Genomic DNA, 25332 nt, shown 5'->3' with positions numbered 1-25332 from the left:
AGAACCAAACTACTGGTAAGTAGAAAGAAGATCTATCGATAAACCATCCTCATCATAACAAAGTTATTTAATAAAATGCTCAATAAATCAGTGAATATATTGTAATAAAACTTGTTATAAATGGGGTAAGGGAACCTCTAAATGTGAAGTTTGGTGCAGATAATAACTCAGAGCTGGGAAGATTTCTTAAAATGTATAGTATATCCAAATAATTCAAAATATGAGTAATCTGCTTTGCCACAGTGGTGTTAAATAACACTGAATATGAAACCAGCCCATGTCTTGGGTTTCTAAGTTTCTTTCAGATCTGCTTATTAGAATACCCTCATTTGCTCTTGTCCTGATAAGTAACTGATCTGTTTTAATCCAAAAATTCTCATTTACAAAAAAATAACACAACTTAAATGTTGGACCTAGACTAATTTGACAGTATTCCTTTCATGTATTTCTTACAAATATGTTTGTATTCCTATAAATAAATTAGAAATACTGCATCTGTAAGTTTATGTTTTTGTTCTATAGGAAGCCTATACTATTTTAAACAGATTTGAAGTTGAGGTGACAAAAGAAGAATCAGAAGGAGTTGATACACTCAGATATTCTTTTAACAAATTACTGACCAAAGCTGTAAGTATCGGAAGCTGCATCCTTTTGTTTCTACTTATTAGGAGACAGTCTGAATCATGAGGCTCAGCTTAGAGAAAGGAAACATTGCACAAGCTGTACTTCTGAAAGTGTAGCCAATGTAGGAATTGTCCTCCTTTCTTTCAAAGGGGGTGATAGGTTTAAATTTTTCTAGTGCCTTTTTTAATTTTATTGCACTGTAGGTGTATATACGATGAATACGCCCCAGGCACCTGAGGTCACAGAAGTTTGGCCAGCAATGCCTGTTTGGTTTTATGCCATGTAATAAGAGCATAAAGACTAGTACAAAAATTAAGAACATTGCATTGGAAGGGGCCTCCCAGGCTACTGAGTCCAGTTATCTGTGCTCACAGACCACTTCTTATACAAAAGCGTCCATAAAATCATCCACTCCAATCTCTGCTAGGTAGCATATTCACAAAGCACCCCATAAAAAAACCTAACCCACAGGTAAAGAGTAAGGAGAGATCAGGGTGTGTCCACTGCCTTTTGTTCCCTCCCATTTGTCCACTGTTTGCCAGGTGCTTGGATGATCCTAGGAAGACCCATGTCCTTTGCTAGAGAGGAAGGCAAAAGACCATATAATCCTTGCAAATGTAACCTGGAGAAAAACATCCTTTTGGACTACTAATCTTGTGATCAGTTTTATACTGAGCATGCGAGTAAGGCCTTTCAGCCACACATTTGAGAGTACCCCATACAAACTCTGGCCACTTGCTACAGCCAATTTCAAAAGCTTCAGTGTTGAGTGGAAACCAAAAAACAACCCAAAGCCTCAAAAGCTAGATAGAGCATTCATGGAAAGAGGAGTCATGCGGGACTGGTCAGCATGCAGTTGTCAAGCCACCTGTCCCCTCTCCAGCACCCTCCTCTGCAGTCCTCCCTTCTGCTCTCTCCTTCTTCTGTTTACCTAACTGCAGATGAACCAGGTATCTGTAGTGAGAGTAAGCACAGGTGGCTTGAGCTGTCTACAAGGCACAGATTTGCAGTCTGCAGCAGGTGGTCAAGTTGCAAGCTCTGGCCCACTGGGACAAAAGGTTGCTAACCCTGATTTATGGGGATTCCAAATACAGGCAACCCCAGCTTGAGCGCTATAGTGAAACCGCAGTATTTAAAATACATACCCAGTTTCACTTAGTGCTCAGAGCATTTCATTATAATGCTCAGTGCAGAAGTGGCGGCAGCAGCAAGTTCAGAGGTGAGTGACAGCCAGTGGGGGCCCACGGTGGGGCAGCAGGGTGGGATTTGCTTCTGCACGTGGTGCTGGAGTCGGCAGTGAGAAAGCAGGGGGTGGGGGGTGGGGCATGACCAGGGAGCCTGGGCTGGTGCCCAGTGCCCAAGGTGGGGCAACAGAAGCCCGTGGCTGGCATGCAGGTGGGGAGGAGTGGCAGTGGCAGCAAGAAGGGGCAGGTGGGCAGGGGGTGTGAGCATGGGGTCCAAGCTAGAGGGGCGGCAGAAGTACGGGGCCCAGGGTGGCAGGACATGTGTGTTGTCCGCTGCTCTAGGCCACAGTGGGGCTGAGCCTGCAGAGCCTCCCTGGCCCCCAGGCTGCAGCCCCACTGCCCCTGGCCTGCAGCCCATGCCCTGTTCCAGTCACGCACTCACTCGCAGGGCATGAAAACTGTCCTGAGCCTAAAGTAATCTGGCAGTGGCATATAGTTCCAGTGTTGGGTGTCCTGGAGGGTGCCCCCGCTGGGTGGAGCGGGGTGCAGGTTCTGGTTGGCGGGTGGGCCCACTGCTTTCCACATGCCGACGAGAGCCTCGCTGTGTAGGGTCTGGGCCAGCAAGTTGTTCAGAACCAATTATATTTATTTACATTAAATCCTATGAGGAACTGGGTTTCAATTAACGCTGTTTTGCTTAGCACTCTGTTTTTCCAGAACCAATTAAGAGTGCTAAGCAGGGGTTGCCTGTACTTAAATCTACTTATCGCAATCTCTGATTATTGTTCTGTGAACACCCCTATTCTATCCTGTCATCCTGTTCATAAACTTGTCTAGCTCCATATTGAAGCAATTCATGTTACCTGCCCTTACTATCTTGTTTGGAAAATAATTCTAAAACTTAACACTGTGACCATTAAAAGCCCTTTTCTAAATTCTAGTCTAATTAGTTTGTGATAAGTTTGTAACCATTTGTAACTTGTATGATACATTTCTTTCAAGTTTAATACCTATTCTCCCTTCCTGATATATACTCTATGGATAAATTTATACAGAGTAATCATATTCTCTCTCAACCTTCATTTTGCAGAACTAAACGAGTCAAATTCTTTTAGTCTCACTTTGCAATATATGTTCTCCATTCTCTGAGCATCTAAGCAGCCATTCTTTTTATCTACTGCAGTTTAAATTCTTCTTTTTGAATATTGGTGACCAGAAATATACATCGTATTCTAAATGAAGCATTTCTAATAGCTTATACAGGGTACCTAGTACTACTTTGTAGTGAGTTATACCTCACCTAATACATCTGAGAATGCAATAACTCTTTCTTGTGGCTGCATCCACTGGTGGCTCATAATATTCCTATGATTGACTAGTACATACAGGTCTCTCTCTGCCTCTCTTGTCTCCAGTCTGTGAGCTCCTATCTTACAGTGAAAGGTTTTGGAGTTATTTCTTAGGAGCATAACATAGCACAGGGGAGGCAAAATACTGCTTGTGGGCCAGATTCGGCTCATGGAGGGGCTTTGTCCAGCTCACAGTGGGTCCCTTGGTCCTGCCTGGTCCAAGCGCCATCAGGTGGTGGCACATCCTGCTGCCCCCTGGGCTCACAGCAGGGCTGGGGTGGCTCCACAGCAGGATTGCCTTTCTAGGCAGACCAGGCAGTGACAGCTTCTTTCATCTGCTGCTGCCACTGGCCCCAGCCCCATGGTACCAGTGGGGACTCGTGCCACAGTCCTGACCAGGCACGCCCCACATCTTCTCCAGAATCTCTGGCTAATGCAGTAACAGGACCAGCTAGGCAGAAACTGTTGCTCAGCACAGGGGAAAAATGGCCCTTTCTCCTTGCTGCAGCCCAGTACTCCCTGCTACAGCCTCTCGTAGCCTGTGAGGGGCTGCCCTGTGGCTCTGCCACCTTCACCACCACCTCCTAATCCTTGACCTTTGCCACTGAAAGTCCCTCCCCTCCCCCCAAAAGTACTCCATTTGGGAAGGTGGGGGTTGCAGTTTTAGAAGTGGAATAAAATACAAATTACATTACTAAAAATCAAACATCCACAATAATATATTTTAATTTTATTTTTTAAAAAGTCCTTATTTGTGTGTATTTGCATCATTTATATAGAAGTGATTGTATACTAGCTCAAAATGAAGTCTTAATCTTTTATATTATGGGGTGTGTGGAGGGGTGTGGGAGGGTATGGTGAGTGGGTAATGAGGTTTGTGGGGGGCTGTGTGTGGGGTGTGGGGGTATATGTGGATGTGGGTAGGTCAGTATGGGAGGTTTGTGGGGATGTGTGGGTGTGTGGAGGGGGATGTGTGCATAGCAGTGAGCAGGACTCCCGCCAAAGGTATGTGGGTGTGTGTGAAGGAGTGCATGTGGGGAAGGGTGTTGGGTTTGTGGGGTAAAGGGGGAAGGGTGTGGGTGGGTGCAGTGTTTATGGGTTGTCTGATTGTGTGTGGGGATGGGTGTGGTTGTGGAGTTTGTGGGGGAGGGTTTGTGGGTATAGTGGGGTGTGCATGGGAGCCTCCCCTGCACCTGCCTCTGCCCCACAACAGCCCAGAGCCCATGCGCTCTACAGTGCCTTGCTACCATTGCCAACAGCATGCAGCCTAAGTCCTGCTCCACACCTGCTCTGGACTTATCCTGGCAGGAGCAGACCAGCCAAAACTTCTGCTCTGCACCACCTGCCCATGGCAGCCTCTTGCTGCTGCTGGGCCCTTCTTGCTGCAGCCACCTGTGACCAGGCTGCTCTGCATCTCCACTGCTGCTGTCACTGCCATGTCCAGGCTGCCCAGTGGTGTAGTGGTGGCAGTGCAGAGAAGCCAAAGGGCAGCCTGGGCATGGGCTCTGCGTGGCTGCATCAAGAAGGGCATGACAGTGGTGAGGGGGAGGGGGCCACTTTCCCCCCACATTGAGCAGCTGTTTCTGCCTGGCTGGTGCCACTGCTGTTTCTCAGCTTGGGCAGGCGAGTCCAGGGCGGGGCGGGGCGGGGCGGGGCAGGGTGGAGTGGCACTTTGTGTGCGGGTCCCCACTGGTACCGTGGTACTGGGGCCAGTGGTGGTGGCAACCAGAAGGAGCCACTGCTGAGTTGCCCCAGCCTCACTGTGTGCCTAGGGGGCAACAGGATGCACCATGGTCAGGGGGTGCCTGGGCCAGTCAGGACTGGGACCCACTGTGGGTCATACAAAGCCCCTCCACACTGGATCTGGCCCATGGGATCTATTTTGTCCATCCCTGCTCTAGCCTGGGGGCGGCAATAGAGGGCTGCCTCTAGTCCCCACAGAACTTAAAAGGGTTTGCAAGCCAGATAGGCTCATTGACAGGCTTCAGAGACTTTTAAAGTTCCCAGCTCTTGAACAGCCTGACAGCCAGCTGAAGCCAGTCTTGGGAGCCTTTTAAAGTTGCCAGTGCTTTAATGTGCTACTGGTGTTAAGTCTGGCATGTTTACCATTTGTTGCAGAAAACTTGCATATATTCTGCAACAAATGTGACATCTGGAGGGAACAAGAGGTACATTACATCTCTAGAAACCCCAGTTACTGTAAAAGGGAGGGTGTTTGTTTTCTCTTCCTTCTTTGAATACATTAGAGTAAAACTTGCACTTTTTGCTATTTTGTTGCCACATTAACTTTCAATCAAGAAGCTGAAATCACAGCATCATGTAAGACAATAAAGTTTTGAAGATTTTATAAAACCTTCTTTATGTTTGATGCTCTAAATAAAATATTCTTTTGCTTAGGGCTTCTGTAGTTTTGATGATATATAAATAGATGCATCTCTCTGTATTATTAGTCTTGAATACATTTGTTTAATATACTTTTAAATAATAGATTCTCTTTTATACTTTAGGTCAGTGTTCAAGATGAGTTGGTTCAAGTTCAGCCCAAATTTAAGAGTAGCCTACTGGAATCAGTTGCAGTTTTTCGTGAGGATGTGTCCAGCTTTGAAACATCATATGAAATGGTAATTAAGTTGACAAGTTACCTACTGAGCTTTCGGCTTGTTTTGTCAGTATACGTGACTGGCACCTGTTCAGTGCCACCAGTTTGATCCACTAATTTGCCTCTGTGAATGCTTGAGGGCATGTCATTAAAAAGTCTTTCTGTCATGGTTTTGGGGCAAGCTAAACTTCTCATTCCCCTCAAGTTCACCCCTCAGGTGACTGTTCTTCAGTGTCCACTTTAATAGTGGAAACATCCAGTCTTACCACTCTGAATTGGATCTCTGATGATGAGTTTTAGTCTGCCTATTTTCAATTACATTAATCAAATAGACCAAATTAGTTTGGTACTGCAAACTTCTTTCTACAGGACTTTAAGATGGGAAAACTGATTAAAGGGTCTCACAAAGAGTTTTTTAAAACGACCATTATTTAACCATTATTCATTTTTTCCAAGGATACAAAATATGCAGAGGAAAGTTATCAAACAAAAAATTACCATCATATGTATTTCTCTTAAAGTACACCTTCATCTTCCCAGATAGGCAAGTGCCACCCTGCCCTGCCTTCTGCCTTGCAGGCTTTAGTAAAGCTTTATTAGCTCAGTTACCTTTATCTCAGGGTTGGGTTAAATGGTGCAGTAGGTATTGTCAGTTTGATGACAGTGCTTTCTTTCCCTGTTTACACTAATTTCTATAAGGTTTTCTTTCTTACACTAATCTGTTTAAGGCAGAAGATAGATTAGGGTGACACCTCAGAGATTAACTTGGTTGAAAGGCATGAACTTTCATAGACAACAACCTGCTTTGCCAGATGTTATGAAAGGACAGAAAGAAAAGGTTTTATATGGAAAGGAAAGGGACATGGGGAAAGAGCACTGCTAAGCAAGGTAAACAGTGTGTTGATGGAATCAATTGAGATGCATGAGGAAGCTAACATTCTTTTAAAGGTCTATTCTAAAGTTGACCTAAAAAAATAAACTTTTCTAGCCTTAAGATTGCCAGGCTGGAGTTATTTACTGCTTAATATCTTTCCCATTATTTCACCAAGGATCCATATTAATTTTAGCAGCACAGTATTCCTTTCATTGTTTCAGTTTCTGTTGCTTTCCCTCTTACAGCCTCCTTTGATTTAGATCTTTGTATTCAAGCATGAAAATATAAAACTGGTAAGGCAAAGTGCATATACTTACAAATATACCTAACTACCAATTTTCCACACCTTCCTTGTTATGAGAAGACAAAGTTAGAAGTAGAACAGATTTGCCACCTGCCATTTTCTGCATTTGCAATTACCAAGCAATTATTGTCTGAACAAATTTCAGCCTAGAAACCATGTGTTATCTTTGGGGGAGTATCTTCCAAAGGAACATGGAATGTTTCAGAATGACAGTTGTAAATTCTCTTTAATCATATAATTGTCTCTGACATGCATGCAAAGCTAATGGATACTACAGTTATGTGAAATTATCTTGATTTTTCAGAAGCTGAAGATATAGCCTTTTTTGGTGAAAAACCTGTCTTTAATAACCAACTCACTTTTTTGAATATCACTGGGAGTGGAATTTTCAAAAGTACCTAAGGGGCTTGGGAGCCTAATTTCTATTAATATCCACTTAAAAGCTTTTGAAATGTTTCTCACAAAGAGACTTAAAAGAGTTCTATGAGTGTATTGCTTTTCGAGATGGACACTACGTATTCTGTTTTTCTAGTCTTCTTAGTATTAACTAATTTTTTTTTTTTAGCGAGAGGATCTGAGAGAATTTATAGCACTAGATTCCTTCTTGTTAGATTCATGTCTAATGCTTTTACAGTGCTAATGGGCACTGCTTTTTAATAAGTGATTTAAAGGTCTACGCATCATTAGTGTGTGTAACAGGGCCCTAACTGAGACCCTGTTACTAGAGGGATGTGGACAGCTGAAGACAATTACAACTCGGGGGGAGGAGGTGGGCCCTGCCCACGGAGAACCAATGAGGCCTGGACCCGAAGGATAAGAGGGAGGGAAGGCAAAAGAGAAATTGCCTTTGGGCACCACAGAGAAAGAGAGAGAGAAGAGCTGTGAGAGAGACCCTCCAGAGAGAAGGATCTGGAAGAGGGACCCTGACGCAGGATCAGAGGGAGCAGAAGGATCCTGGAACACAGCCCTCATCTTGGTTTACCTTGAGTCCACGGGAACGGCGGTGAGCACGGGGAAAAGCGGAGCTGCACCACGGGCTGGAGCCACAGCCAGCATTAAGGATCAGGGAGGCTACATCGAGCTGAAGGGGCAGCGGGAGGGATGACCCCTACCCAGATCCCTGAAGAGTCTGGGTGAATCCAGGACCCTGAGGGGAGAGAGACGCCAAGGACCGAGAGGGCAAGCCCTGACCATGGGAGAGCCGCAGAGCCTTCACGCCAGCTCTGCCAGAGAAAGACACAGGTAGTGGCTATAACAAGCCACTAATAGGACAATTAATGGTGGGAAGCTTCCAGCGGGAGCAGAACAAAGGAAAACTTTTCTTTTCAGTTTCTTCCTTTGATTAAGATAAGCGGGCTAGGACCCAGACAAGACTGAACCCTGAGGAGGCAGGGATCCGGCACCCTGCGCCCGCAGAGAAAGGGGTTGGAAACAAGAGACCCCTAGCACATGGCGGACCCCAATCCAGGAAAGACATGGCAAGGGAATGCTAACGAGCCACTAATGAGATAATTAGTGGCAGATACCAGGACTTTGTGCGGTACTTCCCTATTGGATTAGTGGATCAGGACCAGCCAGGACGCCTGGGGGATCCCCGAGATCGGTCTGTCAGACTGCTTCCTCCTCCAAAGGGGGTTCCTGTAAATAATAGAAAGAAAAGAGATGAATAAAAGCACCTGCATTATACCCGATCCAGCGTGGTACTTCCTGCGGGTACTCCCTCAAATAACAACCCCTTCTTCCTTATTTCTATTAAGATCCAAGTCGTGCCAGGCGAGAATCAAGAGGCTTGGGGGGTACTCTGCGCGGACACGCTGACGGTGTGAAAATAAAATTATGGAGCAAATATAGCTGAATAAGTAGCTGGTATATAATCTACGAATAGCTGGTATATAATCTATTTTCTTCGCTTACATTCCTCAAGTGGTACTGTGTTAGCACTGTTTAAAGGCAATTAAAAAAATCTCAATATAGGAATTTTAGTGCATATTGGGTATTGTACTAAGTGATCACAAGTACAAATTAAAAATAAAGGAGAAGTTATTAAAAGTAGCTCTTTGGGCATGATTGCTTTGTTCTTGAAAGAGGAAAATTATGAAGAACAAGGTATACTGTCAACTAATGGGTGATGCTTGAGGGAATTCTTTGGCATTGTCCTTCAGTGGGGATGAAGACAGGGACAGAGAGGTTTCCATTATTTTCCTGTTTTGGTTCTTTTGAATTTTAATCTTTTTTTTTGCTGGGGTTTGGTGGGGGGGGAAGAAGGTTTATGCGTTTTAGATGCCATCCCCTCCTGTGTAAGAGAGGAGGACATAGGTTTGAGAGGGACATGTCGGGGTGGAAAGAAGGATCTCTCCTGGGTGTGAGAAAAGGCAGTGGGAGTGGGTGGGTATGATGTTGGGAAGTGGAAAGAGGTTTTGTGTAATTGGTGTGAATGGGAGTTGGGAAGTGCAGTTAAGATGGGTCAGAAGGTTTGCTTTCCTGGGCAGTAAGCAGGAAAGCATGAGTTCATGGGGTGCAGTGGAGCTTAAAGTTTAGGGTGTCAATTGGGGATTCTGCTGCCCTTTCTTATCTTGTGGGTTTTTATTGTGTTTATTGTAACCTGCTCACAGCCTTTCTGTGTATGGTGGGATATAAATCAAAAGATAATAGTGATACTGCTACTACTCTTCTTACTGTTACTTATCACTACTACAACTACAGTGTTTGATAAGATGGACATTTGTGTCCATTTTAAATAAAATAATTTCCCTGTCCCTGTCCTCTTTTGCCATTAGTAGGATCCATGGACATTTCAACAGTTCATATGTGGCTTTTTTTTGTACCATGACAGCTTAAGTAATTTTTGTATGTGTTTATGAATAATAGGTATACACTTTGCTGTAGTTCACTGGAAGGGTTAATATTTATTGTTGATTACAATCTGTATATTTTAGGAAGGACCTATGGTTCCAAATATACCACCTCAAGAAGCTAGCAATAGACTGCAGTTATACCAGGTAACAAAAATGTTAGTTTTCAAATGTTGAACTGAGATTCATTGTTGTGAATCAAAACCAATTTAGAAATGATTGATTATTGTTACTAGAATTAAAGGTATCAAAGGACATCTCTTACATCACTCTGTTTATTAGTGGTAAAATCTTATGGACAGAGAAGGGGGTTTTCTTTATGTAGAAGGATTGATTTCTGAAGCAAAGATACCTAATGAACGTATAACTTTGCTTAATTTGTTTTAGTCATAAACAGGGGATTTATATCTGTGTACATCCCATAGTCTTAGTGTTCTTTTTTTCTTCATTTCTACATACTTGTCTCTCAGCTCAATATTTTCTATTTAACGTTACCTTTATGGTCCTAGAACCAAGATACTGATTCTGTCCAAATCAGCCTGAATAAGTAATTTTGAAACTAATTTTCTTTGAGAAATTGGACCTTCTTTGCTGTTCTTTATGTACTATAGTCATTTGCCTCTGAAAAGTGAAGACAAGGTGAATGTAAAATACTGCTAAATCCAAGGAACAGTGATTTGCATTGTCTGTGCAGTTGTAAATTACTATAAAAGTATAGGTCTCCTCAAATTATCACTTTGCTAAAATTCAGGTATATGCCAGCTACTAGTTTACTGCATTAATTTTTTTGATTTCTTGTTCTGTCAATGCAGTAAAAAGTTTAAAATAGCAGATGAAGCTCAACTGCTACAGTAATAGTTATGTTACATATTATCTGTTTGCTATGGTTGTTTATGCCCTAAGGTTGTAATATTTCATAATAATGTTTATTTGGTTGTCTAGGGTATCTCTTCAGCTTATTTTATAGCTTGGTATATAGGGCAAGGAAGGCAGGGAAGGCACCTAGCTCTAGCACATGAAGCTTCCCTCCCTCCTGTGTGAATGCAGTGGCTCCACAAATGCTGTTCTCAAACTGGTGGTAAATGTGGGAGACAGCCTATTACATGCCCCAGTGCCAGGGGGCACTATCTGAGGCTTTTACCTTCCCTGCATCACAGCCCATGCCTCGCAGATGGCATCCATGTGATGTTCTTAACCCATACCACAACTGGTGCTCCACGGTCTTATGAGGACTCTCACTCTCCACCCTGGAGCAGCAGGTCATTGTGCTCAACTATAGGTCTTACTTTTGACCAACACTTGGCCTCCTAGGAGTAGAGGACTTACCAGGGTCAGGACTTGCCCCTCATGTTCTGGCTGAGCCCCCTACTTGGCCTCTGGTCCAGCTACAGCCTCAGGCATCCAAAGATCTGCCTTGGCCTACTTCCCTCTACTGAGATTCCTGTTACACCCAGGCTAGGGCCTCACACCATGCCCCACCCTGGGATCTTTGCATCATCTTCCCAATCAACTATTCACGGGGCTGGCCCTTGCACTGCTCTTCAGGCTTACTCCCGGTTTGGCCCTACTCAGAGCACCCCTGGGACTGCCCTTCAGGTCTACTCCTGATTCAGTCCTACTCAGCTCCCCTCATGCACAGTCCTTCAGGCCTACTCCCATTCAACCCAACTCTGTATGGGGCCACACAACTCCGCCCTCTTCCCTTGGGCTTTACTACACCACCCTCTTCCCTGGGGCCTCAGGGTCAACCACCCCCATAGTACTCTGTTTACCATACCTGGCCCCACGACACTCAGTCCCTGTGGTCTTACGCCCCCCTCATGGGCTCAGGTGGCCACAGCCATGCCTGGCCCCACTCCTGCTTCCAAAGCCCATCCAAAGATGGGGACAGGGGTTAAGGCACCCCTACTCACTTTTCACCAGAGAAGCAACTGGCCTGGCATTTCCTGGGAATTCCCACACCACCAGAAGCCTCACCAGTCCACCCTTCCCTGGCAGGGTGCAGTTTTAGGTCATGCCCAGGGTCAGGAGCCTCCAGCTCCTACCTGCTAGATGTTCCATGCAGCTCAACCAGGTGCTGTTTCTATCTGGGCCAGCAGCAGCAAACTGCTGTGTTTATATAGACAGCCAGTGTTCTAAAATGGCTGCCACAGTCAAGCACCTGCTGACTGCTTGACTCAGCCCTTAAAGTGGCAGGCACTGCAAGTGCCCTGCCATATTATAATTAGAGAATTTTCATGATGATAAAATCTATATTTTCACAGCATTAAAAAATAATTAATCTTAAGCATTAAACTGAATTTTTTTAGGCTAATTTTGATGAACTCTGGAGAAAATTTGTCACTTATTCATCTGGTGAACAGCTGTTTGGATTGCCTGTCACAGACTATGAAGTTTTACATAAAATAAGGTAATTGCTAGAAAATAGACCAATCTACAAGAACATATCGTCTGCTTACAGACGTAAAAAAAAACCAGGCTCTACTAGAAGAAGCTGTGTGTTAGTTTTACGCAGTTCCACATAGTCTGTATAGATCGGGCACTTCAGTGGAGCTTTTTGGTGCTTTAATCTAATAGCTTATTCAATCAGCTACTAGATAAAAGTGCCAAAAAGCCCCACTGAGGCACCCAATCTATACAGACATTGGGCAAGCCAGGTCCAACTAATGTGATGCCTTTTCTGGGCATGCTGTGGGCTTGGTGCAGGGCCACGTGAAAGTTAAAGTAAAGCACCACTTTCATTTTTTTCAATGTCTGTAAGCAGCCATTAAGTGTATTAAAAAGTTTTTGTATAGGAATGAATAGAAAAGAGGTACATGAACAAAATTATGAAACATTTTTGTCAGAATGTATGTAAAATAAAAGAATTTTGGAAACCTTAACAGAGAGAATGGACTGGGAGAGATGAACAAAGAATAGTTATGGGCTTGAACCAAAATAGAATTGGATCTGCAGCATCAAGATTGATTGGATTCTATTGGTCACCAGACTTTGTGAAAGAATTAGATTGTAGAATGGCATGGACTAGAGTAAGGAAATTCTGTTTCAGCTGGGAGAAGAATGACCAGGGACTAGTAAGAACTGTAAAGACAAAAGCATTTTAAGGATCTGGAGAAATGATATAGCTGCAAAGATGGGTAAACCACCACTAGTGCTCCAAAAAATATCTGTATTTCTGTAATCATTGATCAGTATTCAAGATCTCTCTGCCTGGCTAGTTCACATAAGTGTTCATGTAGTTACTGAATTTATTCAATAAGATGAGGTTTCCCCCTGGATGCCATGTCATCAACCAAGCAGAAGATGTTGGCTGTATCCAGGAGGCTTGGTGGCTGTTAGCTCTACTAAGTGGCTCTGCATGGACGGTATAATGATGACATGCTCCAGCATGAGCATCTATCAGGTCAGCTGCAGACACACATGTTAAATGTCCCTAAGTCTTCAGCGAGACATGCGCAGATCAACAATGAGGACATGACACAACTCCTGGGTCTGTTGGCTTTTGTGAGAGAGCTCGGGATATATTGCAAGGTGCAGGAACAGATACTGACATACTTGCAACTGACAAGAGAGGGGACGCTTGAGGTCTGTTCTCTAGAAGCCTCCGAGCAGGCAGAGAGGGAGGTGTTACTGTGAGCAGGAATTCCTGGAGGGGGTGGGGCACTTGGTTGCTTTTGGCAATCTCTGGCAGCCTAGGGAGCCTGAAAATACACACCTTGTTTTGGGAAGGCAGAATTAGAAAAAGCTATTTTGCCAGGCTAGGAACAGACTTCACACATAAACCCATGTAAGTGATCAGAAATTGGTTTAAACCTGTAACAGAACATAAGTTCAGTGCACATACACCAGTTTCAAAATGTCTGAAACTGGTTTAAGATATACCTGGTTGAATGTAGTATTGGACTTAACTGATTTGGGTCAAACTGGTTTATGTAATGTCAGTCCCAGACCCATTCCTGGTTTAAGTTAAACCAGAGCCCCCCAGCATCCAAGATGCTTTGTAGTGCTGGGCTGGGCTGGACTGGGCTAGGCTAGGCTAGGTTCCAAATAACAGGCTGGCCCCACCTTTCTTCTCCTTAGCCAGAGCTCTTGGGGAGATTGCAGGCACAGCAGGGTCTGCCTGGCTTCCCTCACTGCTTGCTGCTCAAGCAGAGATTCCCCACTCCCTCCCATCTCCCACAACATAAACCCCATCCCCACAGATCCTAAGGAGGTGGTTTGCCTGTTAATACTGAGAGGTGTCTCTGTGTGTGTCTCCAATTTGACTGGGACAGGGCAAAGGCAGGCAGAATACTTTCCACTTTGGGCTTTTTGGAGCTAATGAGCAGGTCAGCTGGTAATGTCCTTCTGTGGAAAAAGCTATTTAAGAAGAGCTTCAACTAATGAGGCTTTTGTTTTGCTGGTGGGCTGATCAATACTGTGGTTTTATCAGCCCCCCTGCTGGTTTGCAGCCCTGTCAGGTTTGTAGACAGGGAGAGGGAGATTGAAAAGTTCAGTATCATCAACACATGCATGCACCGCACACCCCCCACCTTTGCTTCACAGTGCTAGCCTGGGGCTAAGGTCTGACAACACTGCTGCCCCTTGAGCAGTGAGTGGGGGAAAAGCCTGAGATGGTGCAGGCAGGGTAGAGGTTTACACCTCTCCCTAATCAGAGTGTCCTTCTGGGGCTTGGCCACACCCCTGCTCAGCTTAGCATTATGGAACAGAAGGGAAGACTGCATCCCCCCCATGCCCTCCCCCCCGGCTTCTAGCCTGAGCCACAGAATTTATGTGCCTGCATTTCTGAAATGAAAAGGGAATGTCTATCCACCTCCAAATTGGTTCAAGTTTTTCAGGTTAGAGTAACCTGAAAAGATTGAATCAATTCAGGCTCAGGCTTTTTGAATGTCTTTCCCTAGCCCCTAGACCATGATCTAGACCCTGGCTTAAACCTGGCTTTTTCATGATGACCCTGTGAAGAGCATCCTAGGATGTGTGCACATGTAGTCCTTGACTGTGGGCCATCACCAGAGAAGACGGTCTGTCTGCACAGTGCCTGCCCCAAGTGCTGAATGCTTGTACAGTGCTCTACTAGTAGGGTTCCAACCATGGAAACAAAAATGCTGTTCCCACTGGTTAATTTGAATGTTTGAATGTACCCTCTATTTCCTTTTTGACATTTGTACAGTATTATATTGTCTTGCATTTACACATGCCTTTACATTTAAAAGATTTAAGGCAAGGTCTTTTGTTTTTATTTAGGATTCTATCTACTTTAAAATATTTTGGTATGATGCCAGTAAATATTAAATAGCTACCTACTTTTTTTGAATAATCCCTCTGGATTTTTTTTGATTACGGTTGTCTGAGTTTCATCTAATTTATAGAAATTCCTTTGGCATTGAGACATCCAGACAGTGTTCTAAGAATAGTGCAGACCCCACTATATTGAGAAAACAATTAGTTTGCTGGTCCATGTCATATTTTTACAAAGGCAGCCCAAAATTCATTAGAAATTTACTTTTATAATCCTGAAATGATATGTCAAACTTACTGTCCTGTTAATTGTGTCTGTTATAACCTTCTAAGCATTCTGTTCTTAATTTATTCTATAAGATATATTTGCTGTCAGGTAATGTGTTTGATAGTTCTGGTCATCTTCCAGTTCTCCCCCAATTCTGTTATTTGATTAAAGCTTATTGAAGTTTGCCTTTCTGGACAAATCAATGAAACATTCTTCCTACTTCCTAAACTATTGCAGGAAGGGGACATTGACACATACATAGCCCCCTCCCTAAAATATGGGCAGTACAGATCCTATTAAAGTAATTTTTTTTACCCTTAGGGTTTCATTTTAAATGTTAATTTTAGTAATCATCTTATAATTATGAATAGACATTGTAACACTATTTTAATAGCTAGTTGTAAGGATTGATATCATTGTTATCTTTCAGGAAGGAGCTAGGATTGCTTCAGAAGCTTTATGGCTTATATGATACCGTAATGAACAATATTAGTGGATATTATGAGATACTTTGGACAGATGTAGACATTGAAAAAATTAATGCTGAACTTCTGGATTTTCAAAACAGGTGCTTTGTAATGTGGACCTTTTAGAAGGATATAATTAAGTATAACTAATGTTAATGTTATTAAGAATAATTCGTTATAAAACAACTTAATATATTGGAATAAGTAAATTTTGTTAATAATATTAGTAGTGTGTAATTTATTAAAATAAGATCATTGGCCTCTTTAAGGAGAGTTGGATTCTATCTCCGTCTGTGGTAATCAGCTGCTTCCAACTGAGGCTGTGACGGTAGGGATCTACTGAAAGACTGGGCACGACTACATGTGCAATTAATGCAATTGAATATTCTGCAGCTCAGTTTGAGCTGGAGTAAACTAATCCTGAGGTCACCATCTACACATGTGTTTAAGCAAAATAATTTATTGCGGTGTAGGATAGTACCTGTGTCTGACAGGACTATCCTACTCTCAAGTAAATTAATCTACTGTGCACTAATTGCAGCACACGTGTAGATGGTAACACTTTACTGCTGATTAAATTAATTTAATATTAGACCAATACTCTACTCTTAGTATTGTGCTATTAGTTTAGATGCGCCCACTGAAGAGTATCTAGTCCTTATATAGACTAATACTACATGTTACAAAAGTTGTGCAAGGCACTCCAGACTATATGTGTATTCAATACCTTGGCACAGAAAGCAGTTTTGGTCACATTAGTTTGCCACTTCCCAAATGATAATAATTTAGGTATGTTGTTTCAAATTCCAGGGTTAATGCAGCTCATGATATCAGTTCAGCTAAAGGTCTACAGCAGACTGATATCTGTAGTAAGGGAACCTGCACATTGGTTTAACAATGTTGTATATAAAATATCTCTGAATCTCTTAAAATTTTTATACACTATTCTTAAAATATATAGGTCATCTAAAGCAAATTAATAAACACTGGTCATCTTTTACAGCATGTGATCCTGGTAAAGAATTATTTGGTTCTATTATAAAGTGGAAAGATTAAAATATATTTCTGACACTTAAGTTATAATTTGGTCACAAGAGGGCCTTTTAATCTTTTTAGTTAAACTTTGAGTGTTTTAGTAATTAGTATTAGGACAGGAAATATAGTTTGGAGGATAAAACCAAGGTGTTTTGTAGGATAGGGTAGTTTTTTTCTGCTGCACAACTACTTTCCTTATCCAACAGTCCTGAGTTAATGTCTTCTACCTGTGGAATTTGAACTAAGCCTCATCCTTCAGTTCCATATACTTCCCTGGTTGATGATCATGTTTGTAGTTAGTTTGTTCTGATGATTGTATTTATATTGATTATTGTATTGTATTGTATTGATTATAACTTTATTTTATTTTTTTAAATTGGCTCCTGGATATTTTTTTTCTCAGATGAGCGGTTTCAGTCGCTTACTTCTGAGATTCCTTTCCCCTAGTCTACATCTGAGAAAATGGCAGAATGGTCCTGCAAACACCAGACTAAATCTAAACCTTGTCTCCATAAGAGGCAACTTCTAAGATGAATTGTTTCATGCCTTTTCATAGCCAACTCTCTTCAGTACTTTCAGGACACAGGACTCAGATATGTCAGGATACCTGTTCTCCCAGGAATTGTGGCTACAATACAGAAAAATCTGAAAAGATGCTTATAAGCAGTTCTGGGGAAGTTGACTAAGGTCAAGGGTAAAAATCACCCAGTGCCAGGACTAAGTCCAGCTATGGAACTGGATTGGAGGAGTTATCCACCTGAAAGGCGAAAAAAGTTCTGAGAAACTGCAAGAGGTCTCCAGTTCTTTGAGGAAAGGAACAGAGTTAATATATAGCTCTCTTTTGTCCTACTGTGAGGTATGGAGGTCTCAAGATGTTCAGAGATGCCTTCAGGCAGTGCCATGAACTCCAAAAATGAAGGCCTATCAGTGGATTTTTCCTTTTCTTTGTTCCTATCATGATCTTTTTTAGTCTCAGGTCCATATCTTGTATGCTCCTAGGAGATAGCATGCCTTTTTTCTTTGGATCTACTCTGTGGACACATTTGCCACTCTCATTCTTGTTTACATAGACCTGTTTCTAGTGATGGAAGAAAACTTGGGATTCATACCAGTTCTTTCTTTTTTGTCTTTCATCCTCTCTCTCTTGGGCCTGCTGTACACATAACAGGTGCAGTGAACCTGTTAATTGCACTGTTACCTTAAGACCAACTACATGTGTAAAGTACTTTTCACATGATAAAAGGCTTCAACCAGCTATAAAGTTAGACCTCAAATATATGTACTAACTTTATAGCTGGTTGCTATTGAACATTAATCTGCATGGGTAGCAGGGTCTCTTCTGCAGCTGGGAGCTTGTCAGCTGACAGGGCTCCCAGCCATAGGGGTGCACGATACTCAGTGTGAAACCCTCAGATTCTGTGGATCATGCTGCCTCAATCACCAGGGCCAAGAGATTTCACAACGGAGGTTGCAGCTACCATGATCCCTCAGGCCCAGGAATGCATGAGGCACCCCTGCAGCTGGGAGCCCCACAAATGAGGCTCCCAACCATGGGAGCTTACTTCTTGCTGGTGCAGTGGGAGTCCAGGATCAGGCTCCTTCTGCACTGGTATTAAGGCATGATGGGATCTGATGCACAGTCCCACAATTAAGCCTCCTGTTATGCATGTGTGGCATGGCAGGAGGCACAATTGTATGGATTGTGCCTTAGGATCCCATCACACTTTTACCTCCACATATAGAGGGGGCCTTGTTTTCTTTCATAATCTGTTATATGTGATTTCATTCCTTGGAAATGATGAATAGATATTAAGAACCCATTGTAGTGGCAGAAAAGTTTAATTGTAGTGGCTTTAAATTTCTCTTGAAACAGAGATTCCTTCTTTCAGATATGAATTGTCTATAGGTAGCAGCCCGGCTATCAGAGAAAAAAGTAGTTCAGTGTGGAATTTTCCATTACATTTACTTGTACATTTTGGTATCAAAACTGAACATAGGAAATTTAAGTTATGGATCAGGACACATTCCTGTGCAAGCAGGACACAAGGATCCTCTGGGGAAAGGCTGGTGTGTGTCTGAACTGTGTCCAGCACAATGGGAGTGCTGTGATATAAATAATTATCACAAAGTTCTAGTGATCTCTGGTAGATTAGGGTTTATCTGTGATTCCTGATAGGAGTTCTACAGCCAACATAGAAATGGAGGTACCTGCTCTAGTGGTGTTATTTATAAAGGCACATTGACATCTCTGTCATTAGGTGACCATGGTAATCAGAATAACAGGCTAGAGAGATACGCCTATTGTTAACCTTTCTAGTTGTCATTCATCTCCAAAAACAGGTTATGGAGTTTGTTTATATATAAAACAATGACATAAACTGTTTGCTGAAGGTTATTCTTAAAACTTCAGAAGCACTGATTTTCAATGTGACTTCCTCTTTCTATAAGTCCTGGGAGATAGTTCTCCCATCATTTGTTTTAATTTTTAGCACACATTTTAAAGGAGTTTTAAAGGATTAGGAAGCATATGGAGTACAGTTATCAATAGGGTCCTACCTAAATTGCAGCCAGACAAAACTTTTTTGCAGCTTAGTTGTGGCACAAAGAGCCAATTTTGCAGGCATTTCCCAGTGGCCCCACCCCTTGCCACTGATTGGTGGGAGGAAGGATGAGGTAGCAGCTGCCATCTTGGCTGACGGTTTCCTTTGTGTTGCTTAACCAGCTGGCAAGTTCCCCTCCCAGGTGGACTGCAAGGCAGCAAGGACTGCTGGCTTCCATTGGCGAATAAGCATTTTATTTTTAAGGTTTGTTTTTTTTTTAAGTTGATTTTAGGGACAGTTGTGGATTTCACAAAATCCGTGAAATTGTGAGTTGAGTAGGTCCCTAGTTCAATTGTTCACTCTTTGTGTTATTCCATCCCAAACACCAGAAAAGAAAAGCCCCACATTTCTACAGTCTAGATGTTAAAATTTTGAATAAGCAAAAGAAGCAAGGCTCCATCTAAAAGCCCTAGTGGTGTTTAGAGGGAGAGCTGTGAGGAAGACATACAAAGTAGATTTCCATTCCTCTGAAGAGGATCAATGGTATTCTTTTGTAGGAATGTGTTAATGAGTTCTCTACTAAATAATGTTTTAGATCACAGAACTCTGTTATATAGGGTGTATGGGCTGACGCTTCAATTTCTATTATTCTGTTCCATATCTTAGAATCATAGCATCATAGATAATTAGGGTTGGAAGAAACTTCAGGAGGTCATCTAGTCCAACCTTCTGTTCAAAGCAGGACCATCCTTAACTAGATCATCCCAGCCAAGGCTTTGTCTACCTGGATCTTAAAAACCTCCAAGGATGGAGATTCCACCACCTCTCTGGGTTTTCATAGATTTCATAGACATTAGGTCTGGAAGGGACCTCGGAAGATCACTAAGTTCAGCCCTCTGCCCCAGAGGCAGAAAGTCAGCTGGGGTCAAAGGATCCCAGCAAGATAAACTTCCAAATGTCTCTTAAAGAAGTCCAGAGTAGGTGCTTGCACCACCTTTGGCAGCAGTCTGTTTCAGGCCTTGGGGGCTCGGATTGTAAAGTTCTTCCTTATGTCTAGTGTGGCAGGCACTGTTTGTGTCTGCCAATTTAAAGGCCTGAAGCCGGCAGGTGCCTGATTAGGGCAACTATTTTGGATTCAGGGCTGCCCATATAAACAGGGCATTTTTGCTGCTGGAAGGCCAGGCAACAACATTGCCTGGCTGCAAGTCTGCTGGTATCATCTGGAGATAAGGGAGGAGCTGTAGGGGATGGTTTACAAAGCTCCTGGGCATGACCTAAAACTGCACTATGCCAGGAGTGGGTGGCCTGGTGGAGCTCTCAGTGGCATGGGAGCCCCCAGGAAATGCCAGGCCAGTTACCATCCCAGTGAAATGTGGGTTGGGGCACCTTAACCCCAGTTCCCACTTTTGGGTGGGTCAGGTGACAACAGAGGTAGAGGGGACCAGGCACGGCTACAGCCACCTGAGCCCACCCATGGAGGGAAGCCCCGAGACCCTGAGTGAGGATGCATCGTGGAGCCCCAAGAAAAGGGAGAGAAGAACCAGAGAGCTGAGGGTCCAGTAGACATACAGACACTGAGTGTTACCCCGAAAGGAGCCTGAATGTGCTTAGACCTGCTCGGGTAATTGGCTGGCCACTACCCTGGTGAGGGTCACAGGAGAGGCCCAACAGACGGTACATCTGCCACCCAGGGAGCAGACTAGCTAAGCCTACAGCCAAAGGGTGCCCGCTCCAAGAGGGAGCAAAGCAGCATGCATTGTCAACATGAGAAAGAGACCCTGTGAGAGAGGGTGGAGTGAGTGAGGCCTGAATGAGAGGTGGGCGGTATAACTGTGAGTGTGACTGAGGCCTGACGGCATGGCCTAAGCATGCTCTGGCTGTAGGCCAGGGGCACTGTAACATCTGGATGCCATCCGTGAGGCTTGGGCCACAGTGTAGGGGAGTTACGGAGCTGCAGACACCCCCAAATATGGGGGTGCAATAATGGTCAGCCTTGCACCTTATTTAACAGCATATTTAATAATATGGCGTGGCAGGAGAGACAGGCGGGTGGCATGCCCAGAGGCAGGTGAGGGGCTAGCTGCGGCCAGTGGGGTTACCCACTTTGCCATATCCACCCTGAAACGGTCTTGGAGGTGTCTGTGACCATTTGATCTTGTCATCCTTTGGGGCGCTCTGGTGAACAGGCGTTCCTCCAGATCCTGATGTACATCCCTTACATACTTAGAAGCAGCCACCAGGTCCCCCATGAACCTGTACTTCTTCAAGCTAAAGAGTCCCATGTCTCTCAGCCTGTCGTCGTAAGATCTGTTCTCCTGCCGTCTGATCATGCATATGGCTCTCCTCTGGAGTCTCTCAAATTTCACCACATCCTTTTTAAATTGTGGAGCCCAGAGTTGGATGCAGTACTCCAGCTGCAGCCTCACCAAGGCCGAGTACAGTGGGAGGATGGCATCCTGGGATTTGCTTGAAAGCATCTATGGATGCAAGGCAGAGTTTTGCTTGCTTTACCAGCTGCAACATTACATTGGTGGCTCATGTTCATCTTGTGGTCACCCATGACCCCCATGTCCCTTTCGGACATGGTGCTAGTACTGCTGAGCCTATAAGCGTGCTGTAGGTTTTTCTTCCCAAGGTACCTTCCATTTTTCAGAGTTGAACACTATCAGGTGCTATTTCTTATTCTGAGATTGTAGACAGAATCTTTGCTACAAGAATGTGAAAATTCTTAACTGAGTTTCTTTCTCTTAACAGCCTCTCTCTTTATTCACATCACCCTAGTATTCCAATAAAGAATTGGAATACAACTTGTTTTCTTTATGAGGAAAATTAGACATATCTTTACCTGAAGTTTAACTCATATATATTATATAGAAGCCAGGGCAGGGTAGCATCTTGTAGACTAAATAGTTCTGAGCTTTTGTAGGCTACAGCCTACTTCATTAGGGTAGCATCTACCAAAGTAGGATGCAGCTTACGAAAGCTCATGCATCTCTGAAATAGTTAGTCTTCAACAGGGCTGTCCAACATCTAAGGGCAGTTTTACACATACTCTGGGGTGGATGGTGCTTTAATTAGAGCAGTTCTAATTTAAACACTGCAGCATCTTGTGTATCAGTGTTCCTATACTTAAAAATGGTGGTGGTGGTTGTGGGGGGCATGCTTGAACTAAAATTAATTCGTTGAGCTTTAGTTCAAGTGTCTCAACTGCCATTTTTGAGCATGGAGACACTGATACATGAGACACAGGAGTCTGCTTGACTATGGTAATTTCCATGCTCCAGCAGACTCGATTAATAAAATCTGCTCCAACACACTGTGGGATCTACATGCTGTGTGGGCTGCATGAGTACAAGCCATAGCCCCTGGACATCATGCTGTGTGGGTAACCCTTTCATGTACTGTACTGCCTGCATATCCCTCACTGCACTGCACCATTTGGGTGCTTTCTGTCACTGCTCTGCTGCTTGGGCACTCCAGCCCCAACCTCAGCTACAGGCTACCTCATTGTACTGCACTGGATGGTCCACTGCACTGTCTGCTGAGGGTAAGCCCAGGAAGTGTAAGCTGGAGGAAGGAGAAGAAACCAGAGATCTTCCTGTTGCTGCAGCTGGAGTGATGGTAGGTAGCAGTACAGGTGCCCAGAAGCCACAAATGAGTCTCTCATAGGCTGAATGTGGCCTGTGAGCCATCAGTTAGACATCCCTGGTTTATAAGATGCTATCCTGCTCTGCCTTCTACATAACTTCAGACTAACATGGCTAACTACCGCTTTCTAATATGTATTGTATTAAGCATATTGTCTTCATTGTACTAATTAGTTGGTGTTATATTTCTGCACTTTGGAATTACTTTATTGGTGGCATGAGATAAAGGGCAGGGCTCAGTCCTAGAGTCTTCTTCAAGGCTACTAGATCATGTCTGAATTTCAGAAGTGGAGGACATTAACCCATTAGTAATGAATAAGGAGATAAGCTGCCAATAGAAAATAATTATTTTTTGAAACAAGTCTTATAATTCTTTGTCATTATGCTTTCAGAGAACACTAGCACTGCCTTTTGGAAAAGATAGATAACCATATTAGTTATATGCCCTATAAATTAAACCGGAAAGAAACTCAGCAAGTTAATTTTTTTTGCAATTGTTTCTGAAAAGAAAATTAACTTTTAATGAAATTATTTCTGTTTTTATCCTAATTTGTTTTGAAATTGGTATAAAGATATATATTTAAAAAAAAAATTAAATAAAAGTACGGGAAATCTACTACTAAATCCATTTTTTTAAATCAATTAAAGGTGCCGCAAACTTCCCAAAGGACTTAAAAACTGGCAGGCATTCTTAGATCTCAAGAAAAGAATAGATAATTTTAGTGAATCATGCCCTTTGTTGGAAATGATGACCAACAAAGCGATGAAACAGAGACACTGGAATCGCATTGCTGAAACAACAGAACATCCGTTTGATGTGGAATCTGATTCTTTTTGTCTTCGAAATATCATGGAAGCACCACTTCTTAAACATAAAGAAGATATTGAAGTAAGTACACACATTGCTTTCCGTTCCTTTATTATCGTCAGCAGGACAAATGAGAGGGCTTGGTATGTGTGCCTTTGTGTCAGGCAGCAGGGGTTGTGCCAGGCTGTGAACTTGTCTCAGTCGCTGGAGCAGTTGAGTTCAGTATGAGTCACAAACAAGATGCATGGAGCTGTGGTGAGTACAAGAAATACAGCCTGATAGATTGCAAAATAGCCAAACAATGCCCTCTTTCACCACATATAATTGCACAAGCATTCCTGGTGGTGTTGGCAAAAAGTTGCTGGTTGAAAGTGTTGGAGTAGAATTTATTACCCCTCAGATCTAGGAGTGGGCCAGGAATGTAGGTTATACAGATTGCACCATGGCACACCTGTCTGATTAAAGATCAAGCAAAGCTTTATTGGCTACACAAGCACGTGCGCGCGCGCGGACACACACACACTCAGAGAACTAAGCAGCAATGCAAAGTGAATCTCACCATGCTGCATCAGTCCTGGGTGGGTTTAATGAGAGGTCTCAATCAGCTGGCCATATTGAGATGAGGCTCCTAGGTTCCTGTGTCTGCATTGATCACCCAATGTTTCTTGGGATACAGTCCAGCAGAGAGACAACTTCATTGTCCTTTGCTGGTTCTTTTATGACTTGCTGTGACTTCATCATTGCTAGGCAGTTGCTACCCTATTTTATTTTTTAAGCAGTTCTCTCTTTCTCAGCAGTATTTACAATTACAGTCTCCTCCTTAGACACCACAAACCTGTTGTTCTTAATTTCCCAAGGTTGGTTTTCCGTTTTTATCCTTCTTGACCTGACTTTTTCCCTATCTGCTGTTTGTTTGTTTAGTTAACTCTCCAGGTCTGAGTGCAAAACTGAAAAACAGCTATTTGCGCCAATCTGGAGTTTATCCAGAGGATTCTGGGTGTTCTAGCTATTCAAGTCAAGTAGCTGCAATAAGCCTGCATTTTCCACTCTGTAGGAAGAGTGCGTACTTTCTCATGAATGTGCTGTATTTGCTCTGTGAGATACTTCATGACCACCTGGATCATATATGTACAGATGTATGATCACAGTTTGCAATGCTAGAGCAGCATAATTCTCACTAGAAATATAATGTGTGTCCATGGCTTCAGTGAGCATCTAAAAATTATCACATAACTAGCAAATTGCCCATAAAGAATGATGGGGGGAGGAGGGATGGAGCCCCGCACATCCCCTCCCCTCTCCTTGCATCTGACCCTGCCCCCTTTCCTCTCCAGTTTAGGTCTAACTCTGTTCCCCCCTTTTAGGTCTGATCCCAGCCCCCCATTTGAGTCTGAACCCACTTCACCCCTACCCCGCTTTGGGTCCAAACCTGCCCCCTCTCTCCCTGGTTCAGGTCCATCCCCACCCCCTGGTTCAGGTCTGACCCTGCCCCATCCCCTTCCCCCTGGTTTGGGTCTGACCCCACTGCCCCCCACCCTTCCAC

At 43.4% G+C, this 25332-nt stretch overlaps 1 protein-coding gene across 1 annotated transcript in view; it reads left to right on the top strand.

Moving 5' to 3' along the window:
* The window catches only part of DNAH8 (dynein axonemal heavy chain 8), a 310177-nt gene that overhangs the window by 97407 nt on the left and 187438 nt on the right, over window positions 1-25332 (top strand). The window contains exons 30-35 of the mRNA XM_019549625.1: window positions 523-627; window positions 5665-5778; window positions 9871-9933; window positions 12096-12196; window positions 15723-15860; window positions 23630-23870. Coding sequence (XP_019405170.1) covers window positions 523-627; window positions 5665-5778; window positions 9871-9933; window positions 12096-12196; window positions 15723-15860; window positions 23630-23870 — 762 coding nt within the window. The remainder of the gene's footprint in view (window positions 1-522; window positions 628-5664; window positions 5779-9870; window positions 9934-12095; window positions 12197-15722; window positions 15861-23629; window positions 23871-25332) is intronic.

The sequence above is a fragment of the Crocodylus porosus genome, unplaced genomic scaffold (assembly GCF_001723895.1).
Source record: "Crocodylus porosus isolate Cpor-Errol unplaced genomic scaffold, CroPor_comp1, whole genome shotgun sequence".
Taxonomy (NCBI): Eukaryota; Metazoa; Chordata; order Crocodylia; family Crocodylidae; genus Crocodylus; species Crocodylus porosus.
Note: the sequence above shows the minus strand (reverse complement) of the source record. Positions and strands in the feature narration are given on the sequence as shown.